Raw genomic sequence first — 18,841 nt, forward strand, 5'->3', positions numbered from 1 at the left:
GTCATTATGAATGATACCTTCCAAAATAATGGACAGTAATTTCGCTTCATTGACTGCAGTGAATAGAAACTCCAAGGTATTTGTAGTTGGGATAATGTTCTAAGCAGCTACAAATTCATACAGCTTTTTCAGGGTCCTCTTGTTCAGACCACAGTCTCAGGGGAAAAAAAAAATGGTACTTCTCTTCTCTTCTCTTCTCTTCCCCTAACACATGCCTGAGGCTTCAGAGGGCTGACACCTTCACTGTCTTCCAGCCTCCTGCCTGGGGCCAGTGCAGAGGCGTGGGGACCCTCCCACCATTGCCCTTGAGGGCAGGGGAACTCCGCTTGTTTCCTCAAGATAGCCTCACTACCAGTAGTGATTGTCAGCCTTGTTTCAAGGAAGAATTTTAACTGCCATACTTCATCTCACAAATTGATGCTTTTGGCCTCTGGCAGTCAGCTCTTTATTTTATTTAAAGGGAAAAAATCTGGTTTTGGGTTATCTATCTCATTAACCATCTTTCACCTGATAAACATATATAGTAATATATATAATATATCTTATACGTGTTAATATTTTATAGTTATATACTAATATAAAAATTATATATACATATGCATATGCCAGTTTCAAAGAGTAAAGAAACACTGGGCAGGCATTTTGTAAACAGTAGGAGTGGAGGACAGAACCAGAAAGCTTGCCATATATTTTACCTTTTCTGTCTTCTACTTGCTTTGTGTTATTCCCATGGGAGTTATCAACTGACAAGTTTTAATGTAGTCTTTTAAATTAGAAGGTGAAGAACTCTAGTTAACCTGAACTGAGCAGATCGATTTCCTTCCCATCTCAATGAAGGTATTGTGTTGCACGCCTGTGGAAACCCAATATGTGTGGTTTTGTTTGTTTTTGGGGTGGAGGGCCATGGTATAGGCAGAGAAGGATATGGGTTCTGATGACATCATGAGTAAAATGCTGGCAAAAAACATTTTTTGCTGAGATGATCCTTATTCTCCAGTCTGGAAAGGGCAAATAATAAGTGATTTAAGGTAGATATGTGGGAAGAGAATTAACAGAGAGGTAATAAGAGAGAAACAAAGCCCAGTACTTTTTAACATATAGGACAGCCTGTTTCAGGTTAGCTAAGAGGTAACAGATAAAACAGGGTTTATAATGGATGCCACTTCTCTGTTTTGCCTGTTTTGTTTCCTTACGGTAATGGGAGTTACTTCTTTTTAACAAGAGAAAAACACATTTAATAGCATATATATAGGGGATCCACATAGATGGACATTCCCATAATGGGAGTACTTTAAACAAATAACTGCAGCTTCTTGGGCCCTCCATGTAAAATAATTTACTTTTCTTCTTACTTGAATAAATTTTCTTAGTGAGGCATATTTTCCCAATCTGCATTAGTATGGATTATTACCTTACAGTCGACTCTAAGATTCTGCCCTTCCTAAGAAATGTTTTCGGTCTTCTTTGGCATGGTTAAAAACAAAGTTCAAGTCACTGATCTTCATTGCGTATGAGCAGAGGGAGGCTGGGGTGCCTTAAATATTAACTTACTTGCTTTTCGCTGTCTGTAGAGCTATAAATTCAGAGAGTCTTTATTAACGGGAGTCTAGTTTAAGACTTGATTTACTGAAACATATTCTTGTGGATTATGGAAGGTGTAATTCTGCCAGAAAAGACTTGCAGATCATGAGTGACGAAGTAAAAGTTTTGAAAGTAGAAAGCATTCCTTTGCAGCATTTCCAGCCAGTGATTTGGATTTCCATAAATGGTATGGGAAGTAAGATCTTTGGGCCTTGAAATTCTTCCTTAGTGGAGGAACTTTGAATACAAATGAAGCAGAAACTGATTGGGGCAAGTTAGAGAAATTGGGGGAAGGGAAGACAAAGCAGTATTAAATGAGAGGAACAGTTCAGAGCATGTGTTCCGGGGTGCTTTTACTTTTAGGGATCTGTGTAACCTAAAAGCTGCATGTTTCTGGTCCGGGCATTTTGCAGACTATGGCTCCTACCTGGATTCTACAGAAAAATTTTGATCTGAGACTACCTAGGAAAGGTCCTTTTTGCTAACCTGACTCTAATGCTTTAAAAATTAACTTTTCTCATATAGTAGTTGGTAATCTGATCTCTGAATGGATAATGTACCCTCTACCCTGAAGATGACAGCAGATTAGAAACTGAAATCTTGGAATATTGGAAACAAGAGACCTAACTTGGTGGCTTTTTAAGCATCAAAACTTTCTTCAAATGGAACATCATTCTGAACCATAATACATGATACAGTTAAAAGTGGAGCTGTTCTAACTGTTGTTGGGGTTGGAGGTGGAAAAAACAGATTTGTGAAAGGAACCATTTGCCTCTGGCCTCGTTTTTATACTCATGGAATTAGAGACCAGGAGGGGTTGTTGTTATTCCCGTGGTCACACAATAGTTCATGAGAGGCCAAGGTGGCATTCTTAAAGTCGTTTCCCCTGCTATCTCTTGGTTGTAGGGACCCAGTTGTAAGTGTAATGAGCAGGCATGAGACACCAAAGATTTTTCCATCTTTCAGGCTGCAGTGAAGGTGTTTAAGCATTTCTCACTGTGGATGAGCACTTGATTTAGCTATAATACTGCATGCTGTGGGCAGTCTTGTGTGTAAATCATAAAGCGTTGTAATGAACAGCCTAGTACATCACAGGGTAGTACTCCCATGGGGGTGTTTCCTCTGGGGAGTAGAATTGCTAGTTCATACAGTCTGTTTTCTTTCACTTTTCATCCCTTTGGATTGGCTCTATTTCTATCTGCAGTGTTTGAAAGTACTCATTTCCTTAATACTCTGCCAGTGTAGAGATAGACGTTAATTGTAGCCCATCTAATGGGTGAAAAATAGTATCTCATTTTGTCTGTTTAGTAAAGATATTGCTCACTTTTTTTATGTGTTTTGGCTCTTGAGCTAACTGTAAATTGCATATTCATAACCTCTTCCTTTTTTTCTTAATGTGTTGGGTTTTTTTCATAGTCCAAGGTATTTTCAGACACAGGTCGGTACTGTCCAATAAACTGCGGTGGTGGGAATGTTCTGTGTCTGTGCTGTACAGTAAGATAGTTAGTCACTAGCAACATGTGACTGTAGAGAACTTGAAATGCAGCTAGTGCAACAAAGGAAACAGAACTTTAAATTTTATTTGATTTTAATTTAGATAGCTGCATGTGGCTAGTGACTTTCATATATGGACAGCAGAGATGTAGATATTAAGGCTTAGCTTTGTGTCAGCTCTTTGTCCTTAGGAAGTTACAAGACTTAATACTCAACAGACGTTTATTGAGGGCCTGCAGTCTGCCGTGCACCAACAACAAGTGAAAGATGATTTCAGCAGAACTTCACAGCCTAGTTGGGGAAAGAAGCAGGTATATCGGGAAGGCACCATTAGAGGTGAGTACAGGCAAGGGGCACCTCACCGGCAGTTAGCAGTTGGAATTGTGTGGTAATGATCAAGGGGAAAAGGGGAAGAAAAGAGGCATTCCTAGATCATTCTCAGTATAAAAGTGGAAGCAAGAGAGAGCATAGCCTGTCTCAGGGACCACCAATAGTTCCACAACCCTGTCTTCAAATGCATTCTGAGGTACTGTGGGCTAGACTTCAACCTATACATTTTTGAGGGGACACAATTCAGCCCATTAAAGAGTCCATGGAAGGGCTTTAGGGGCTTTGTGAGCCCCCAAACTTGATTACTCTACTTGGCATAAGTGAGCATTTATCTGAGACGTGCCCACAGCATGCAGCAGATTCTCAGAGGGTTCTATGATCCCTCCAACGGCCTATTCCATCAACGGACTGAGGAGGGAGTTGAAGCTATGGGACGAAGGCCGAAAAACACCATGTGCATCGATAAACATGATTTGGGGTTTAATGGCCCCTGAAAGAAGAGAGGTGGAGCTGACAGCAAGACTCCAGGTCTTACGGTGAGGCACTAAAAATTCTGTTGGAACTGGTAATGAAAGGGGATTTTTATTTGGGGAACTTATCTGAATTTCATGGCAAAGTATGTGATTTCCATGACAATAAAAAACACTGGTGATTTTCCATAACTAAGTGGATTCAATGAAACTAACCTTCTGTTACTATGTCCTTGCTAATATTTTCCTAAAATACCGTCACACAGCTGCTTTTCATTAGGAATGTGGTTAGCAGATGTGGCTTTTCGTAGTCCTAACGCATGAAATAGTTAATCCATTTTTGTGGGTTTCAGATAAATAGTGATTTATCTTGGCGGGATGTATTTTCAGATGTGCTTGCATCAGCTAAAGGGTGTATTCACCTTTCCCTCTTTCACTTCATGTTTGTGCTGGAAAGATACATTTTAAAGGTCTTTCTCCTGGAAGGCAAAGGAATACTGCCCTTTGAAAGGGACAGTTGATCTCACTGTCTTCTAACTGGGGAAGAGTCATGCATGGATAAATTTTCAAAGTTGGATGTTGGATTGGTTATCTTACACGCTTGGTTCTTCCTTTGGTCTCTTCTTTAGTAGTAATTGAGCAGCTCTTGTTTTTGTTCTCTGGCATTAGGCCGCCTTTGTGGTGGTGACCTTCAGGCTTGCTAAGGGCTGCAATTTTGCCGGGGGCCCTCCTTCCTTATGAAATTACACAACACTCAAACCTTGGAACAACCCCAGATCCACTAATTCTTTCCTTTGACGGACTCTTGGCAATGCGTACTCCCTTTCAGCCGAAATGTAGCTTTATACGAGACCTGTTTGTCACCGAAATTAATTTGGTCATTTGCCTTTTAAGCCTGGAATCAAAAGCTAATTATGGCAAACTCATTTTTAGATAAAGCATAGACTTTAAAGTGTAGAGTCCTACCAGAGGTTTTAGTGTTGCTGCTACTGCACCTCAACAAGTAATAACAGCAGCAGGTACGTTTTATGCAAGTCTTTCAGGGTGGCAGGTACGATGCTGCTGTTTGAAACACTTCACATGCGACCTCCTGGTCAACCCTCACAACCATCCTTAGAGTAGAAGGTATCTGAATTTTTCCGAATAAGAAACTGAGGCTCGGGGCTCCTGGGTGGCTTAGTGGGTTAAAGCCTCTGCCTTCAGCTCGGGTCGTGATTCCAGGGTCCTGGGATCGAGCCCCACGTCTGGCTCTCTGCAAGGAGCTTGCTTCCCACCACCCCTCACCCCCGTCTCGGCCTCCCTCTCTGCTTGCTTGTGATCTGTCAAGTAAATATAATCTCAAAAAAAAAAAAACAAAAAAACTGAGGCTCGTGACCTCAGCCCCTTGTGGGTTGCCATATAGTACAGTCAGTAGCCAGACTGTAGTTTGAGTCCTATGCTCTTAATTACCTTGTGATATATACTGCTACTATGAGGGAGAAAGGGAAGAAAAAGACCGTTGGGTTTTGAGAGAGCATAGAATCAGAGCCTAAGTGATAGAATTGTAGGAAATTACAGAATTGAAAGAGCTAATCCACTCCCCTCATTTTAAACATTTTATTTATTTATTTGAGAGAGAGAGAGACAGTGAGAGAGAGCATGAGCGAGGAGAAGGTCAGAGGGAGAAGCAGACTCCCCGTGGAGCTGGGAGCCCGATGCGGGACTCGATCCCGGGACTCCAGGATCATGACCTGAGCTGAAGGCAGTCGCTTAACCAACTGAGCCACCCAGGCGCCCCACTCCCCTCATTTTAAAGGAGTAATGAAACAGGGGCACCTGGATGGCTCAGTCATTTGGGCGTCCGACTCTTCCTTTCAACTCAGATCAGGATCTCAGGATGGTGAGATAGAGCCCTGCATTGTGCTCGGATCTTGGAGGGGAGTCTGCTAAAGATTCTCTCCCCTCTGCCCCCCGCCCTGACCCAACTCCATGTGCGTATGCTCTCTCAAATGAATAAATCTTAAAAAAAAATAATAATAATAAAAAATAAAGTAGCAACAATCCCTGCATTGTTCTGAGAAACAGTAAGAGAATAGCTTGAGCAAAGAATACATACCGATAGGTGAGAGGAATGAAAGGTTGTTAGGAATTATCTCGGCCATTGCCTTTTTTATAGGTAGATAAAATAACAGGCCTGTTCAGAGAATTATCTGAGCTTGTCTCTCTGTCCCTAAGAAACTGTGGAAACAGGGGCGCCTGGGTGGCTCAGTGGGTTAAGCCGCTGCCTTCGGCTCAGGTCATGATCTCAGGGTCCTGGGATCGAGCCCCGCATCAGGCTCTCTGCTCGGCGGGGAGCCTGCTTCCTCCTCTCTCTCTATCTGCCTCTCTGCCTGCTTGTGATCTCTCTCTGTCAAATAAACAAAATCTTAAAAAAAAAAAAAAAAAGAAAGAAACTGTGGAAACAGATGTGTACTCTTTTTATTTCAGATTTCATTATCTATAGTAAGTAGATTTCCACTGACTACTTGAGATTTCCTAGATGGTAATTTTCACTCTGCAAGGAACCAGTAACCTTCAGAGGGATTATTTGAAATGACTACAGCACAGGAGGCACTGAATTTCAATCACATGTTTAATGAGTTCCTTCTCATTAAAGTCAGTATTTCTGGAATAGTGGGGGATGAAGAGACGCCAATGGGTGGTCCCTGCCCGCCTGTATTTTATTACTTACTTGGGCAAAACAGGCAGGCATAGAATAAAATCGTTCAAAAGAAAAATCCCAGCAAATTGGGTAGATAGGGAAACCTGGGATGAAATCTTGCTATGTGAGAAAGTGGTTGAGATGGGCAGGAGGTGTTTGGAAGGATGGCCTCAGTAGGGAACATGCAAGGCATCGGGGAGACACTGGACCGGATGAGTGTGACTGATCAAAACATAGTAATGAGAGAGAACACTGAAAATTAGATTCTGATGGAGGATCTCATAAAAACAGCTCAATAGGGGCACCTGGGTGGCTCAGTGGGTTAAAGCCTCTGCCTTCAGCTCAGGTCATGATCCCAGATTCCTGGGATCAAGCCCCGCATCTGGCTCTCTGCTCGGCAGGGAACCTGTTTCCCTTCCTCTCCCTGCCTGCCTCTCTGCCTACTTGTGGTCTCTGTCTGTCAAATAAATAAATAAAATCTTAAAAAAAAAAAAACCTCAATAAATTGGGAATTTTTCATGGATATATTTAAAAATAATCTTTTAAGTAAAAACCCCCAAGTAACCCAAATAGCAACCTCCATTACCTTCTCTCCTAGAGTTAAATATTTTGTCACATAACTTGTTATCTTACCTAAGTGTCCTTGCTATTTAGTTGGAAGATCTATGACTTCCTCCAACTCTCTTGATCAAAAACGTCTTGATACTTCTGGAAAGAATTTCCAGCACTTCCCTTTTGCTAATAAAGGTGTTGTCAGGTGCCCAACCTCGATGATTATGGACATAAAACTGTTCAAAATAGTGCTTCTACTCTAAGGAATTGGCTGCCAAGTGCTCTCTAATAAGCAGAAATTTCACATAGCTCAGGCCTCTGGGGGCTCACGCCTCAGCTGGAGCAAAGCCAGAAACGTCTGTGACTGTAGAAGCACTTGGGCACATTGGGACCTGCTGGAACGGGGAGCTGGCCTCATTGCAATTGATTTGGGGGAGAATTGGAGGGTTGAGCTTCTGCTGACATTTGCAGCTTGGAAAATCCTGCTCCCCTAATTGCAAAGAAGGATTCTGCTGTAATGATTTTTTTGTAAGAATTTTTCTCATTTTGAATTCTTTCTTCATTTGAGCTCTGGATACTTTCCAGTCTCCATTTTTATTGTTTCAACTCCTAGTATAGGAGGCTCTTTGAGTGTTCCTGCCCATACATGAATGTGCATTTAGAGAGAAGTGCATGGCCATAGCTCGCGAGCTTCAACATGTACTTCATGAGCAAGCAGGTATACCGACCCTTTTATGGGAATCGGTGCACATTCATTCCCTCTGCGGCCCCACTGGCACAAGTGAAAACATGGGGATTTCACTTTTACTGCTGAAGGAAAGTTAGAGGGCACCTTGACCTCGTGTTTTTGCTGAGATCTCTGTCAGCAGTGTGATTTCTGGACCCTCATTTTTGAGGTCTGAGGTATGTAGTAAAGCCCTGGACCAGGAGGCTGGGAGACCTGTTTTTTTCTCCTCACAATGAACTTTGCGCCGGAGTCGTTGGCACTCTGGGCCTCAGTTTCCTTAGCTCTCCCAGCCCATGAACCTGGAAGTGGGTGCATTGCAACACTCATGTCTTTGGATAAAAGCCACTGCAGGTTCTGCTGTGTGCATACAGTTTCTGGGGATACCCAGCAATATTTGCCCCAACAACTGGCCATGACCTCCAGCATAAGACAGATCTACAAATCCAACTCCAAACTCTCCCATATTTGATGATATGAGGCTTTACACACTCCTTTCCTGCCGCCTCCACTGCCCCTATGCTCTGTTCACACTGGAATTCTGACATCTGCCTAAGTAACCGTCATTCTGTAAATGTCTTTGAGGCCTACCTATTGTGGCTGCCGGGCTGAAGAAGCAATGGTCCTCTCTCTCTACAGGCAAGTAAGCAGGTGATTACAAATGCATGCATTCATGTCTCTGGACCTCTGCTTACGTAATTCTCTCTGCTCCACCTACTCACCTTTCACTGTCACCTCTGGGAAGCTGACCCCAGGCCCAACCAAAGGTTTCATTTACTCTGCTCTGAGGGCGTTTTCTACATGTCACTTAACCGCATAGTATCACCTCAGGTTGGTTGGTTCTCCGTCCTCCTCCCCCACTAGACCGCCAGCTCTTAACTGTGGTACGGTTTGTTCAGCTCATCTCCAGGCATCAAAAGGAGCTCTGGCTTGAGCACTCAGTAAATACATAATGAACCAATCAATGCAAGAGTGAACGTGCAACCACGTCTTGCAGGCTTGCAAAGTGCTTCTTGAGGCTGATTTTGCTCGAACTGCATGGCAAGGGTCAGAACTCTTCGGAGGTGGCCATCGGAGACCAACGGAAGGAGAACGTGAGAAGGAGCCTCTTCTCACCAGGGAGGCCACGTCCAGCGTGCATCAAGGGACTGACCTAACTAAGCGCAGCAACTTAACCTCCCGGAAGCCGGTCCTTCTGCCACTCCCCGCCCCTCCGGGTGATGGGCGTGGCCTCTCATGAATAATGAAAGACCGCGAAGGGGGAGGGGCCGGACCCGCCCCCTCGGGCGGGAAGGGGGAAGCGCGGAGGCTGCCTGACTGGAATGAGGGTAGCTGCGGCGACTGCGGCGGCGGGAGTGGGGCCGGCCATGGCGGTGTGGACGCGGGCCACCAAAGCGGGGCTGGTGGAGCTGCTCCTGAGGGAGCGCTGGGTCCGGGTGGTGGCCGAGCTCAGTGGGGAGAGCCTAAGCCTCACCGGCGACGCTGCGGCGGCTGAGTCCGAGCAGGCTCTGGGGCCGGCGGCGGCTGCCTTCAACGGCCTCCCGAACGGCGGCGGCGCCGGCGACTCGCTACCGGGGAGCCCCAGCCGCGGCCTGGGTCCCCCGAGCCCTCCCGCGCCGCCGCGGGGCCCGGCGGGCGAGGCGGGCGCGTCGCCGCCGGTGCGCCGGGTGCGCGTAGTGAAGCAAGAGGCGGGCGGCCTGGGCATCAGCATCAAGGGCGGCCGCGAGAACCGGATGCCGATCCTCATCTCCAAGATCTTCCCGGGGCTGGCGGCCGACCAGAGCCGGGCGCTGCGGCTGGGCGACGCCATCCTGTCGGTGAACGGCACCGACCTGCGCCAGGCCACCCACGACCAGGCCGTGCAGGCGCTGAAGCGCGCGGGCAAGGAGGTGCTGCTGGAGGGTGAGCGGGGCCGGCGGGTGGCGGGCGGCGCTGGGCTGGCGGGCGCTCACTTTGTTTCTGCCATCCTGCCTTCTTTGCGGAGAGAGTCCGTGTCCCCCCAATACCTCCCCGCCCCGCGTCCTCAGCTTCCCCGCGCGGGTGGCCCGGCTCTTCCTTGGACCCTGCCTACTGGGGCTTTGAGTATGGAAAAAAACTGATGCTTCTTGAAGGAAAAGTTGGCTTTCAGTCCTTAAGGAAGACTCTGGTTGAGATTTAGTGAAAAGCAGCAGCGCTTGAAGCCCCGCCTCTGCAAGATAAGCTGACTAGGGGGATACTGAAGGGCTCGAGTCCTGGAGGTCTCGCTTCGCCTCCTGAGAAGTGCCGGGTTGGCGCTTTCTTCACTCAGATCTGACTCCCCGGGGCGAGAGAGGGTCTGTTTGTTTAAAACATACACACACACATCCCACCCCACCCCCATGCCAGTGGTATGTTTGGGCAAACCATCAAAACTATTGGTTAATTTATGGGAATTTAATTCATCGTTGGCTCTCGACAATAACCAAAAGAGATCATAGCACTTCATCGAAGCCAGAAAGCTGAAACATCAAGTTTGTGTGGCTAATGAGCCTTGTTTAACAGTGGAGGCTCACGTGTTTGAACATTTACTGCCAACTAGAGTTTTGCCCTTTTGCAACAGACTGGTGCCAGCTTCCTATCATTCACAGGCGTGCTGCTTCAAGGCTTTAAATGAAGCCTGAAATGTTAAATCTCAAGATACGTTTGAATAGCCGCTATTATGATTTGCTTTAAGTATGTACGGGATCTGTAACCTGGATCTTTTTTGTGGAATTTATGGACGGCAAAAGTAAATCTCATTTCCGTGAAGTGTTCATGTGTGTTGGAGGTGGTAGAGTATTGTCAAGGTGATCTGAAAAGCCACTTGATTACTTCAGAAATTTGTGAGCCTTTGCCTTTCTCTCAGTGGTGATTCAGTCATTCAAGAAGGAAGCATTTATTACAGGCTGTGTAGTAGAAGATATAAGAGATAATGTTCCTCTATTTGGTCTCTAGCTGGGGACATGATGGAAAAATGCAAAACATCTTTAAGTTACTGATTATGTAATGCAAACTATATATAAATGCCAAGGGAATGCAAAGTTAGGAAGTAGTGGAAATCAGGATTAGTCAGGGAGGCCTTTTTCAAGGAGCTGAATCTTGAGCCAGGTTTCTAAGGAAGTAATGGACATCGACAGGCAGAGATGAGTCAAGAAGGTATTCCTGGCAGAGGAAGCGCAGAAGGGAATGGGTGGGGAATAAGGGTAGGCAGAGACTAGTCATGGAACTGAGGTCAGAAGTCCAGCTTGGTAAAGTGATTTTCACTTGTTCCAAATCTGCTTGTAAATATTTGGAAAAATGTTACTTTGCATGTGCTCCAAGTATGAAATTCCAGTGTCCCATCTTTATAATATCCTATTTATAAATCTTATTTATATCTCACTTAGAGGTGGGGCCAGAAATTAGTGTTAATAAATGGAGTAAAATTATAGACTGTGGCTTGGGCAGTGGGTGTATAAAAAAAAAATTGTGACCTTGTAACTTAAATGTGCACCTTGAAATTGGTCTAGCTAAGCATTTGGTTATAAATTCTTAGAACGAGAATATTGAAGTAGTACTATTTATGTAGTACTCACCAGTAATGGGGCAGACATTTCAGCTCTTTACACCATATATTTTTTTAAAAACCCAGTTTTTGTTTAGATATGTTTTGAACCTGGTATTCATACCAATTAAATGAAAATCATCTAGTAAATGTTGCCCAGTATTCATTAGTCTAAAATAGGCCACATGTGCTTTTAGAAGGAGGCTTTACAAACAGCAGCATAACATATTTATTGAGTGCCTTTTTACCTAACACAGAGGTTCTATTTTATTTTCCTATTTGGTAAAAGACAAGCAGTTTTTGTCCTTAAATGTGTGGGGAAGTATGAAATTACACTTTTCAAGCCAAAGAGATATAAAAATAAAATTACTTAGAATATGCAAAATCACTGAAAATAGTGATTTAATTGAACCAGTCAAACATTATTTAAAATCAAGAGCTGATGTTCCATCCAGGTAGGGCACGTCCAAAAGACAGATCTTATGTTTAGCCCTTAAAGTTTTGGAACCTTATTTTTCTTCCATTAGATGTCTCAAAACTTGAAAATCTGTCTTAAGAAGCACAGTGATGCTCTTGTGATGTGGGCAGGGAATTTCAGGCATGGCCTTGCCACCCCCAAGCAAAGGAAAGCGGAGGTCTCTGGTTGCCTGTGGTTAGGGAACTGAGCTAAAGCGTTCCTTTTTATGTCACGGATTTGTCAGGTTTGTTCATTCATACATCAGACATTTACTCCACTTTACCATATGCCGGAGGCACTTGAAGATACCTGATTCCTGCCCTCAGGAAGTTTGGAGTTCAGATAAGAGAGAGAGATGAGAAATAACTATAGCAAAGGGCTAAAAGTAATGTTATAATAGAACTCTTGAGAGAATACAGCACAAAGGAAGGAGGGATCTGTAGAAGATCTTAGTGGGGGTTAGAGGTTGAGGATGCCTGGGAAAAGGTTGATGCAGAAGTTGAAGCTTCCGCTAAGAGAAAGCTGCCACCAGTAAATACCCCAAAATGAGAAACAGTAGGAAGTTATTTTGCCCGGTGAGGGTAAGCACAAATGAGGATTTTGTGGTCAGACAGACGTGGGTCTGTTTCGGGCTAGTGGTTTGTAACCCCTGGGCAAGTTACTCAACCTTGCTAAGCCTCAGTTTCCTCATCTGAAAAACCAGGATGATAATAATACCTCCCTCAAAGGGTTGTTATTTGACCTTTGTGTGCTGGGCGCTTTCTTAGGGACTGGGAATACAGCAGTAAACAACAATAACAAAAACCTAAGTCAGAATGAGGAAGGTAGGAGTGGGTCATGAAAGTACGCTGTGAGATGTCATACTCTCAGAACAGCCAGGATAACAAGTTGTTAAAATCTGAGGTGCCATTTTACTTGAAAAGAAATTCATGATAAGGATTTTAGGTAAATAGGTTAAGAATGAGTTTGCATTTCTTGGTTGCAAATGCCTTTTTCTAATCTTGTTTTCCTGTTATCTCTTGTATAGGCCTACTTTTTTATTTTTAAATTTACATTTAGTTTTCCATCCCTTTGATTTTTTTCCTCTTTACAGTTACCACTCAGAACCTTACCCCTGATTTTAGCCAAAAGGCTGCGAAGCAATTTTACCACTCAGAACCTAAAAACTTGCTTTACACTGTGTGCTTGTAGTTTCGGCTAGTGACTGTTAACATTGGTATTAAGATATGCTATGCAGAGATATCCAGACTGTAAGCTTTATATAAAGGGGTGACTACTCATCTCTCAGGTATTGTATGTTCAATTTGTGTATCTGGAGTGCTAAAAATGGTCTAACTAGGAAGCTTCTAGAATTTATATTTTTAGGGCTGTGAAATGAACTAAATGAACACAAATCATACATCAAAAAATGTTCCAGAAGAGGTGAGGGAAGATAGTATAGACTGTTCCATTTAAGGTTTGATATTTGAGAAAAGATCTTTATTTTTTTTGAAGCAATTCTCTTTGGAATATTGTTGGAAAATCATCTTTTATTACCTGAATGTAGTTCCAAATGTTTTGTTATCAAATCTACTAAAAAGAAGATGGTTAAGTGTATAGAGGAAGTGAATTGGCATGAAATTTAACTTGAAAATTGAAAATAATTTTTGTATCCAGGATGGTTTGAGATTTTGAGTATTATATATAATATAGTTCTTTGTGCCTGTTAGGGGACATGTAACATATTATTGACATTAATAGGCTGCTAAATTAAACTAGTCTGAATTCCTACACTGCCAATTTCCTCCTTTGTTGAACAAGTTGAGAGTCTCCTAAGAAAAACATTTTACATTTTCTTTTTTTTTTTTTAAGATATTATTTATTTATTTGACAGAGATCACAAGTAGGCACAGAGGCAGGCAGAGAGAAAGGGAGAAGCAGGCTCCCTGCTGAGCAGAGAGCCCGATGCGGGGCTCGATTCCAGGACCCTGGGATCATGACCTGAGCTGAAGGCAGAGGCTTTAACCCACTGAGCCACCCAGGTGCCCCAGCATTTTACATTTTCTTTCATACTTTGCATGTATATCCATTGATTGATCTCTTGAAGAACATCTGAATTGTCAGGAATTTTGTGTTTCTCTGTTTCTTTTAGTTTAACCAGCCTTGTCATGTTTCACTTGAATGATTAGACATGTTTATATGAGAAACTATGTCTTTGTAACTAGATTACTTCTCAGAGAGTCTCCTCATGCTAAAATATGTCCTCCAAATTATTATCAAAATAGGAAAAGTTTATTGATTCTAATATAGAGTGGTTATGAAAATTCTAAGAACATTTTAGAAACCAAAACCAGGCTTTAATTTAGATCTTAACTGGTAACTCAGTAACTTCAGTATGTTACCTGCTGTGTAATTCTTCTGGGATAAAGGTTACTTTACTTGGTGACCAAATGTGTATCTTTTGTACATAGGCATGAGTATAGCCTGTGTCTGTGGAAGTGTTCTGCTGTTCTGAGCTGGTGGATTATTTGAGGATCCAAGACCTGTACCTGGCTAGATTTACACACTATCCTAACTGGACAACAAATAATGCCACTTGCTTGCATTTTTCTCTAAATAGCATAATAGTATAATAATGCGTTACATTTTTTAAATTTTTTTTAAGATTTATTTATTTATTTATTTGACAGACAGAGATCACAAGCAGGCAGAGAGGCAGGCAGAGAGGAAGCAAGCTCCCTGCTGAGCAGAGAGCCAATGTGGGGCTCAATCCCAGGACCCTGGGATCATGACCTGAGCCGAAGGCAGAGGCTTTAACCCACTGAGCCACCCAGGTGCCCCAATGCCTTACATTTTTATCAGCATTTTAAAATGACCTATGCATTAAAAAAAAAAATTTTTTTTTTAATTTTAAATAGGCTTCATGCCCAGTGTGGAGCCCAGTGTGGGGCTTGAACTCAGAACCCTGATATCAAGACCTGAGCTGGGATCAAGAGTCGGACACTTAACTGACTGAGCCATTCAGGCATCCCTATCTGTGCATTTTTATATGTGTTTTCTCATTTGACCTTTACATGGTCCTTGGAGCTGATGGGCTGTCTGTGTTTGTATATGTGCTGCCGAATCTGTGTTTTGCAAATGATAATACTATAGTTCATTAAAGTTAAGTGAGTTACTAAAGGTCTCAGAATTTCTTTTGATTTTTTTAGAGGAAAAATTTTAATGTTCTTTGCACAAAAGGAAAAAGCCTTCCCTGGAATTTTAAAGGTTGTAAAGTCTTACCTTCCAGGTGACGAATTAACGACCAGAGAGGTTGAGGTGTTTGAGGTCAACTAGCTAATTGTGGTGGAACTTGGACTACAACCCAGGCCATGCTTTCTCCCTTGTACTATGCTACCTATAACCAGTCATTCGGGTCACTCAGCCTCTCCTGTGCATCACCATGTTGCAATGCGTTGTGAGAGATCAGCATGCAAAGTTAGTTGAAGGTGGTCCCTGGTGTCAAAGAACTTAGACTGAAACTGGGGAGAGAAAACTGCCACATAGAGAGTAAGTGATCACATGTGTAGTACTCCCTCTTTCAGAGTTCTCTGAAGGGAATGATCAGTTGTGGGGTGGAAGAGTAGAGTGTGACATCATGGGAAAAGGATAATTAGATCTGAGTCTTGAAGGACAGATTGCTACTCTAGATGGAAGTTCTTCCAAGTTGAGGGGGTAACCTGAACAAAAGCCAAAATGAGCATGACATATGATAGGAAGTGAGGAGAATAGGAATGGACTTGGAAGAAAATAAGGCTGGGTAGATAAATTGGAGCCAGATTATGCAAGGCCTTGAAAGTTAGCCAGAGGAATTTGGACCTTTTTCATTCTGTCAGTCAACATTTATTAAGTACCTACTGCAAACAAGGTGTTGTGGTAGATGGTAGGAATTAAAAACTGGGAGTAATCCTTGCCCTTTAGGCTAGTAAGGAAACAGTTATAATAGGTTATGATAAGTGCTTTAAAAGAGGTGAGAACATGGTGCCTCAAAGCAGAGAAGGAAGTGCTAAGAAGACAGAGCATCCAAGGTAAGAAAGTGACAAATAGCTGGTGTGTTGAGAGAAGTAAAGCATGGTAAGGTACAGGAAATGTGTGCCTGAAAGTATGCTGGAAAGGTGGGCAGAGGCCAGAGATCATCAAGGGCCTTGTATGCAACACAAGCAGTCATCTCTAAATGGGGTTTATATTTACTTTTCAACCTGAAAAAAGAACTTGAGCTATATTAATATTTAATGTATATCATTAAATATTATATCAGTGATACTGATTCTCTCAGTGTGTTATAAGACAGGGCCATTACGCATTTGATATACCAGGTGATGTCTTGAGGAAAGAGTCAAAGCTTCACAAAGCAAAGGGTTTGAGAGTGGTGACCTTACTAATTTGCTATTATCATATTGTGACTTATTGTAGTTTACTTGAGCCTAACTGAGTGGATATACATTGTATCATGTGCTTTTAACTTAATTAGTCTTCTCGAAATGAACATGTGGCTTAAAAATTTGCACAAAGAAACCATGGATTAAAGGTAATTATAATACTACAAACAATAGCAAAACGTAAAGCTGACAATTCTTCCAGTATGAGCTCTTCGTCACATTTCAAGGTAATCCTATGTGTCAAGAAATCAGCCTAAAAAATGAATTTGCCAGGGGCGCCTGGATGGCTCAGTGGGTTAAAGCCTCTGCCTTCAGCTCAGGTCATGATCCCAGGGTCTGGGGATTGAGCCCCGCATCAGGCTCTCTGCTCAGCAGGGAGCCTGCTTCCTCCTCTCTCTCTGCCTGCCTCTCTGCCTACTTGTGATCTCTGTCTGTCAAATAAACAAATAAAATCTTTAAAAAAAAAATGAATTTGCCAGGAAGACTATTTGAAATGTGGATTACCACATTATAATTATTAACGAACTTGGCCCTGAGAGTATCTTGTAGTTTGAGTCATAGAGTAACTAATGATAGTATGACTTCATCAGGAATATGTTACTGTCTTAATTTAATCTTTATGCCATTCTCTCTCGATTTCTCTATTTTATGGATGTTTAATAATATATATGCATTAATGAATATTCACACATTGAGAATATAGACTCACATTTTACCTGATGGGTGTGTGCTTTCAAAAGTTTTAGGCCTGGGGAGCCACCCAAGCTAATTTAAAGTGTTTTAAATGAGGGAGTGTTTTAAATGAAGGAGTGATGTCTTAGGAAGTTCAGAAGGGCAGATGGAGTATGGGAGCTCAAGACATGAGGTAAGGGGAAGCAATTAGGAGGCTGTTGCAATACCATAATGATTATGAGACTGGATGGGACAGTATGAAGCTGAAATATAATAGGGAGATAGAAACAGCAGGTCTGGGGCTTCTGAATGGCTCTGTCAGTTGAGTGTCTTCCTTCAGCTCAGATCATGATCCCAGCGCTCAGGTGAGGGTCTGCTTCTCCCTCTGCCTGCCGCTCCCCGTGCTTCTGCTTGTTCTCTCTCTCTCTGACAAGTAAATGAATAAAATAAAATAAAAAAAGAAAAAAAAAACAGCTGGTCTAAATGATCAGCTTGGGGGCTGAGGGAAAGAGAAAAGTGGAGGATAACTCCTAGACTTCTGGCCTGGGAAACCAGATAACTATAAGTAACAAAAGCAACAGGGGAGGAGCTGTGTTTTGAGTGAAGATAAGAAGTTTGGTTTGGGGGCATGTTGGAGTTACTTGTGTGACATCCTGGTGCAAAAGTCCAGTAGCTGGTCTGGAGTATGGTCTACAGTCAAGAGAAATGTGAGAACGAAGATTTATGAGATGTCAGGATAGAGGTGGTATTTGATGCCATGAATGTTGATGTAATCATCAAGAGAGAGTGCAAATTGGGGCACCTGGGTGACTCAGTCAGTTAAGCAGCTGACTTTGTCTCAGGTCATGATCCCAGCCAGGGTCCTGGGATCAAGCCCCGCATTGGGCTTCCTGCTCAGTGGAGAGCCTGCTTCTCCCTCTCCCTCTGCCTCCTCCTCTGCCTGCTTGTGCTCTCTCTGTCTCTCTGTCAAATAAATTAATTAACAAAATCTTAAAAAAAAAAAAAAAAGGAAAGAGAGAGAGAGATTGCAAATTAAAAAGAGAAGTGGAACCAGGATGGGACCCTGCAGAATGACATTTGAAACAAGGAGTGCAGGAAAAAGAGTCTGGAAAGAAATGGTCTGAGAGGTAGAGAGGGAACCTGGAGAAAATGGTGCAGTACAAGTCAGTGAGGCAAGAATTCCGAAAAGGAGGATGTGATCAGCATCTTCAGTTGCTACAGAAGCCAGGAAAGTCAAGAACTAAAAAGTCCATTGGATTTGGTAATTAGAGAACCAGATCATTAGAGTTCTTGTAAGAGCAATTTCAGCAGAGTGACAGGATCGAGAGGCAGTGAGTAGACCAAGTTTCTCAGGAAAAAAAAGAGGCAACGATGGCGTCTAGAGTTAAATGAAGTGTCCAAGGAAGGTTTTACTTTTGTAACTGGCTGCTTTTTATTTTGTTTTACATGGAGAAGAATTGGGACATATTTATAAGGCCAGGAGAAAAGGCCAACAGACAAGGGAAGAGGTTAAAGAGATGGAAGGGTGGGGAACTGATGCAATCTGTTTTTGAGCCAGGAAGTGACATGATGGGAACAGAATTTTGGGTTGGCAGGAGTGGATGCACTGGATACAATGCAGAGAGGAAAGACGAAAGGTAGGAGAAACTACAGCTGTTTAATGAAAGCAGCCCAAAGCAGAGGTGGTGACCCCTGAGAGGGGTGGTGATGGTAGTGGTGGGAATAGAAGGGAAGATGCAGTTCAAAGAACAGTTAAAGCAGGTGATTTTTGCCAGGGGTCAGCAGAATCCACTGGGGACCTTCTCCTACCTAGAGAGCCTCCTTCTGACTGCCTGTGCACCCAAAGATTTGACACCTGTAGAAAATTTCTGGCAGTGAGCCTCTTTTGCAAGCACAGGCATTTGATCCCTCAGAGACTGGTGAAAAATTGAGAGCCAGTGTTT

At 43.0% G+C, this 18,841-nt stretch overlaps 1 protein-coding gene across 1 annotated transcript in view; it reads left to right on the forward strand.

The window, feature by feature from the left end:
* Positions 1 to 9,153: 9,153 nt before the first annotated feature.
* Positions 9,154 to 18,841, forward strand: part of LOC111152939 (syntrophin beta 2) — a 107,765-nt gene continuing 98,077 nt past the window's right edge. Inside the window, exon 1 of the mRNA XM_022511684.1 lies at positions 9,154 to 9,733. Coding sequence (XP_022367392.1) covers positions 9,154 to 9,733 — 580 coding nt within the window. The remainder of the gene's footprint in view (positions 9,734 to 18,841) is intronic.

This window comes from Enhydra lutris, unplaced genomic scaffold, assembly GCF_002288905.1.
Source record: "Enhydra lutris kenyoni isolate GAN:26980312 unplaced genomic scaffold, ASM228890v2 scaffoldscaffold30, whole genome shotgun sequence".
NCBI classification, from domain to species: domain Eukaryota; kingdom Metazoa; phylum Chordata; class Mammalia; order Carnivora; family Mustelidae; genus Enhydra; species Enhydra lutris.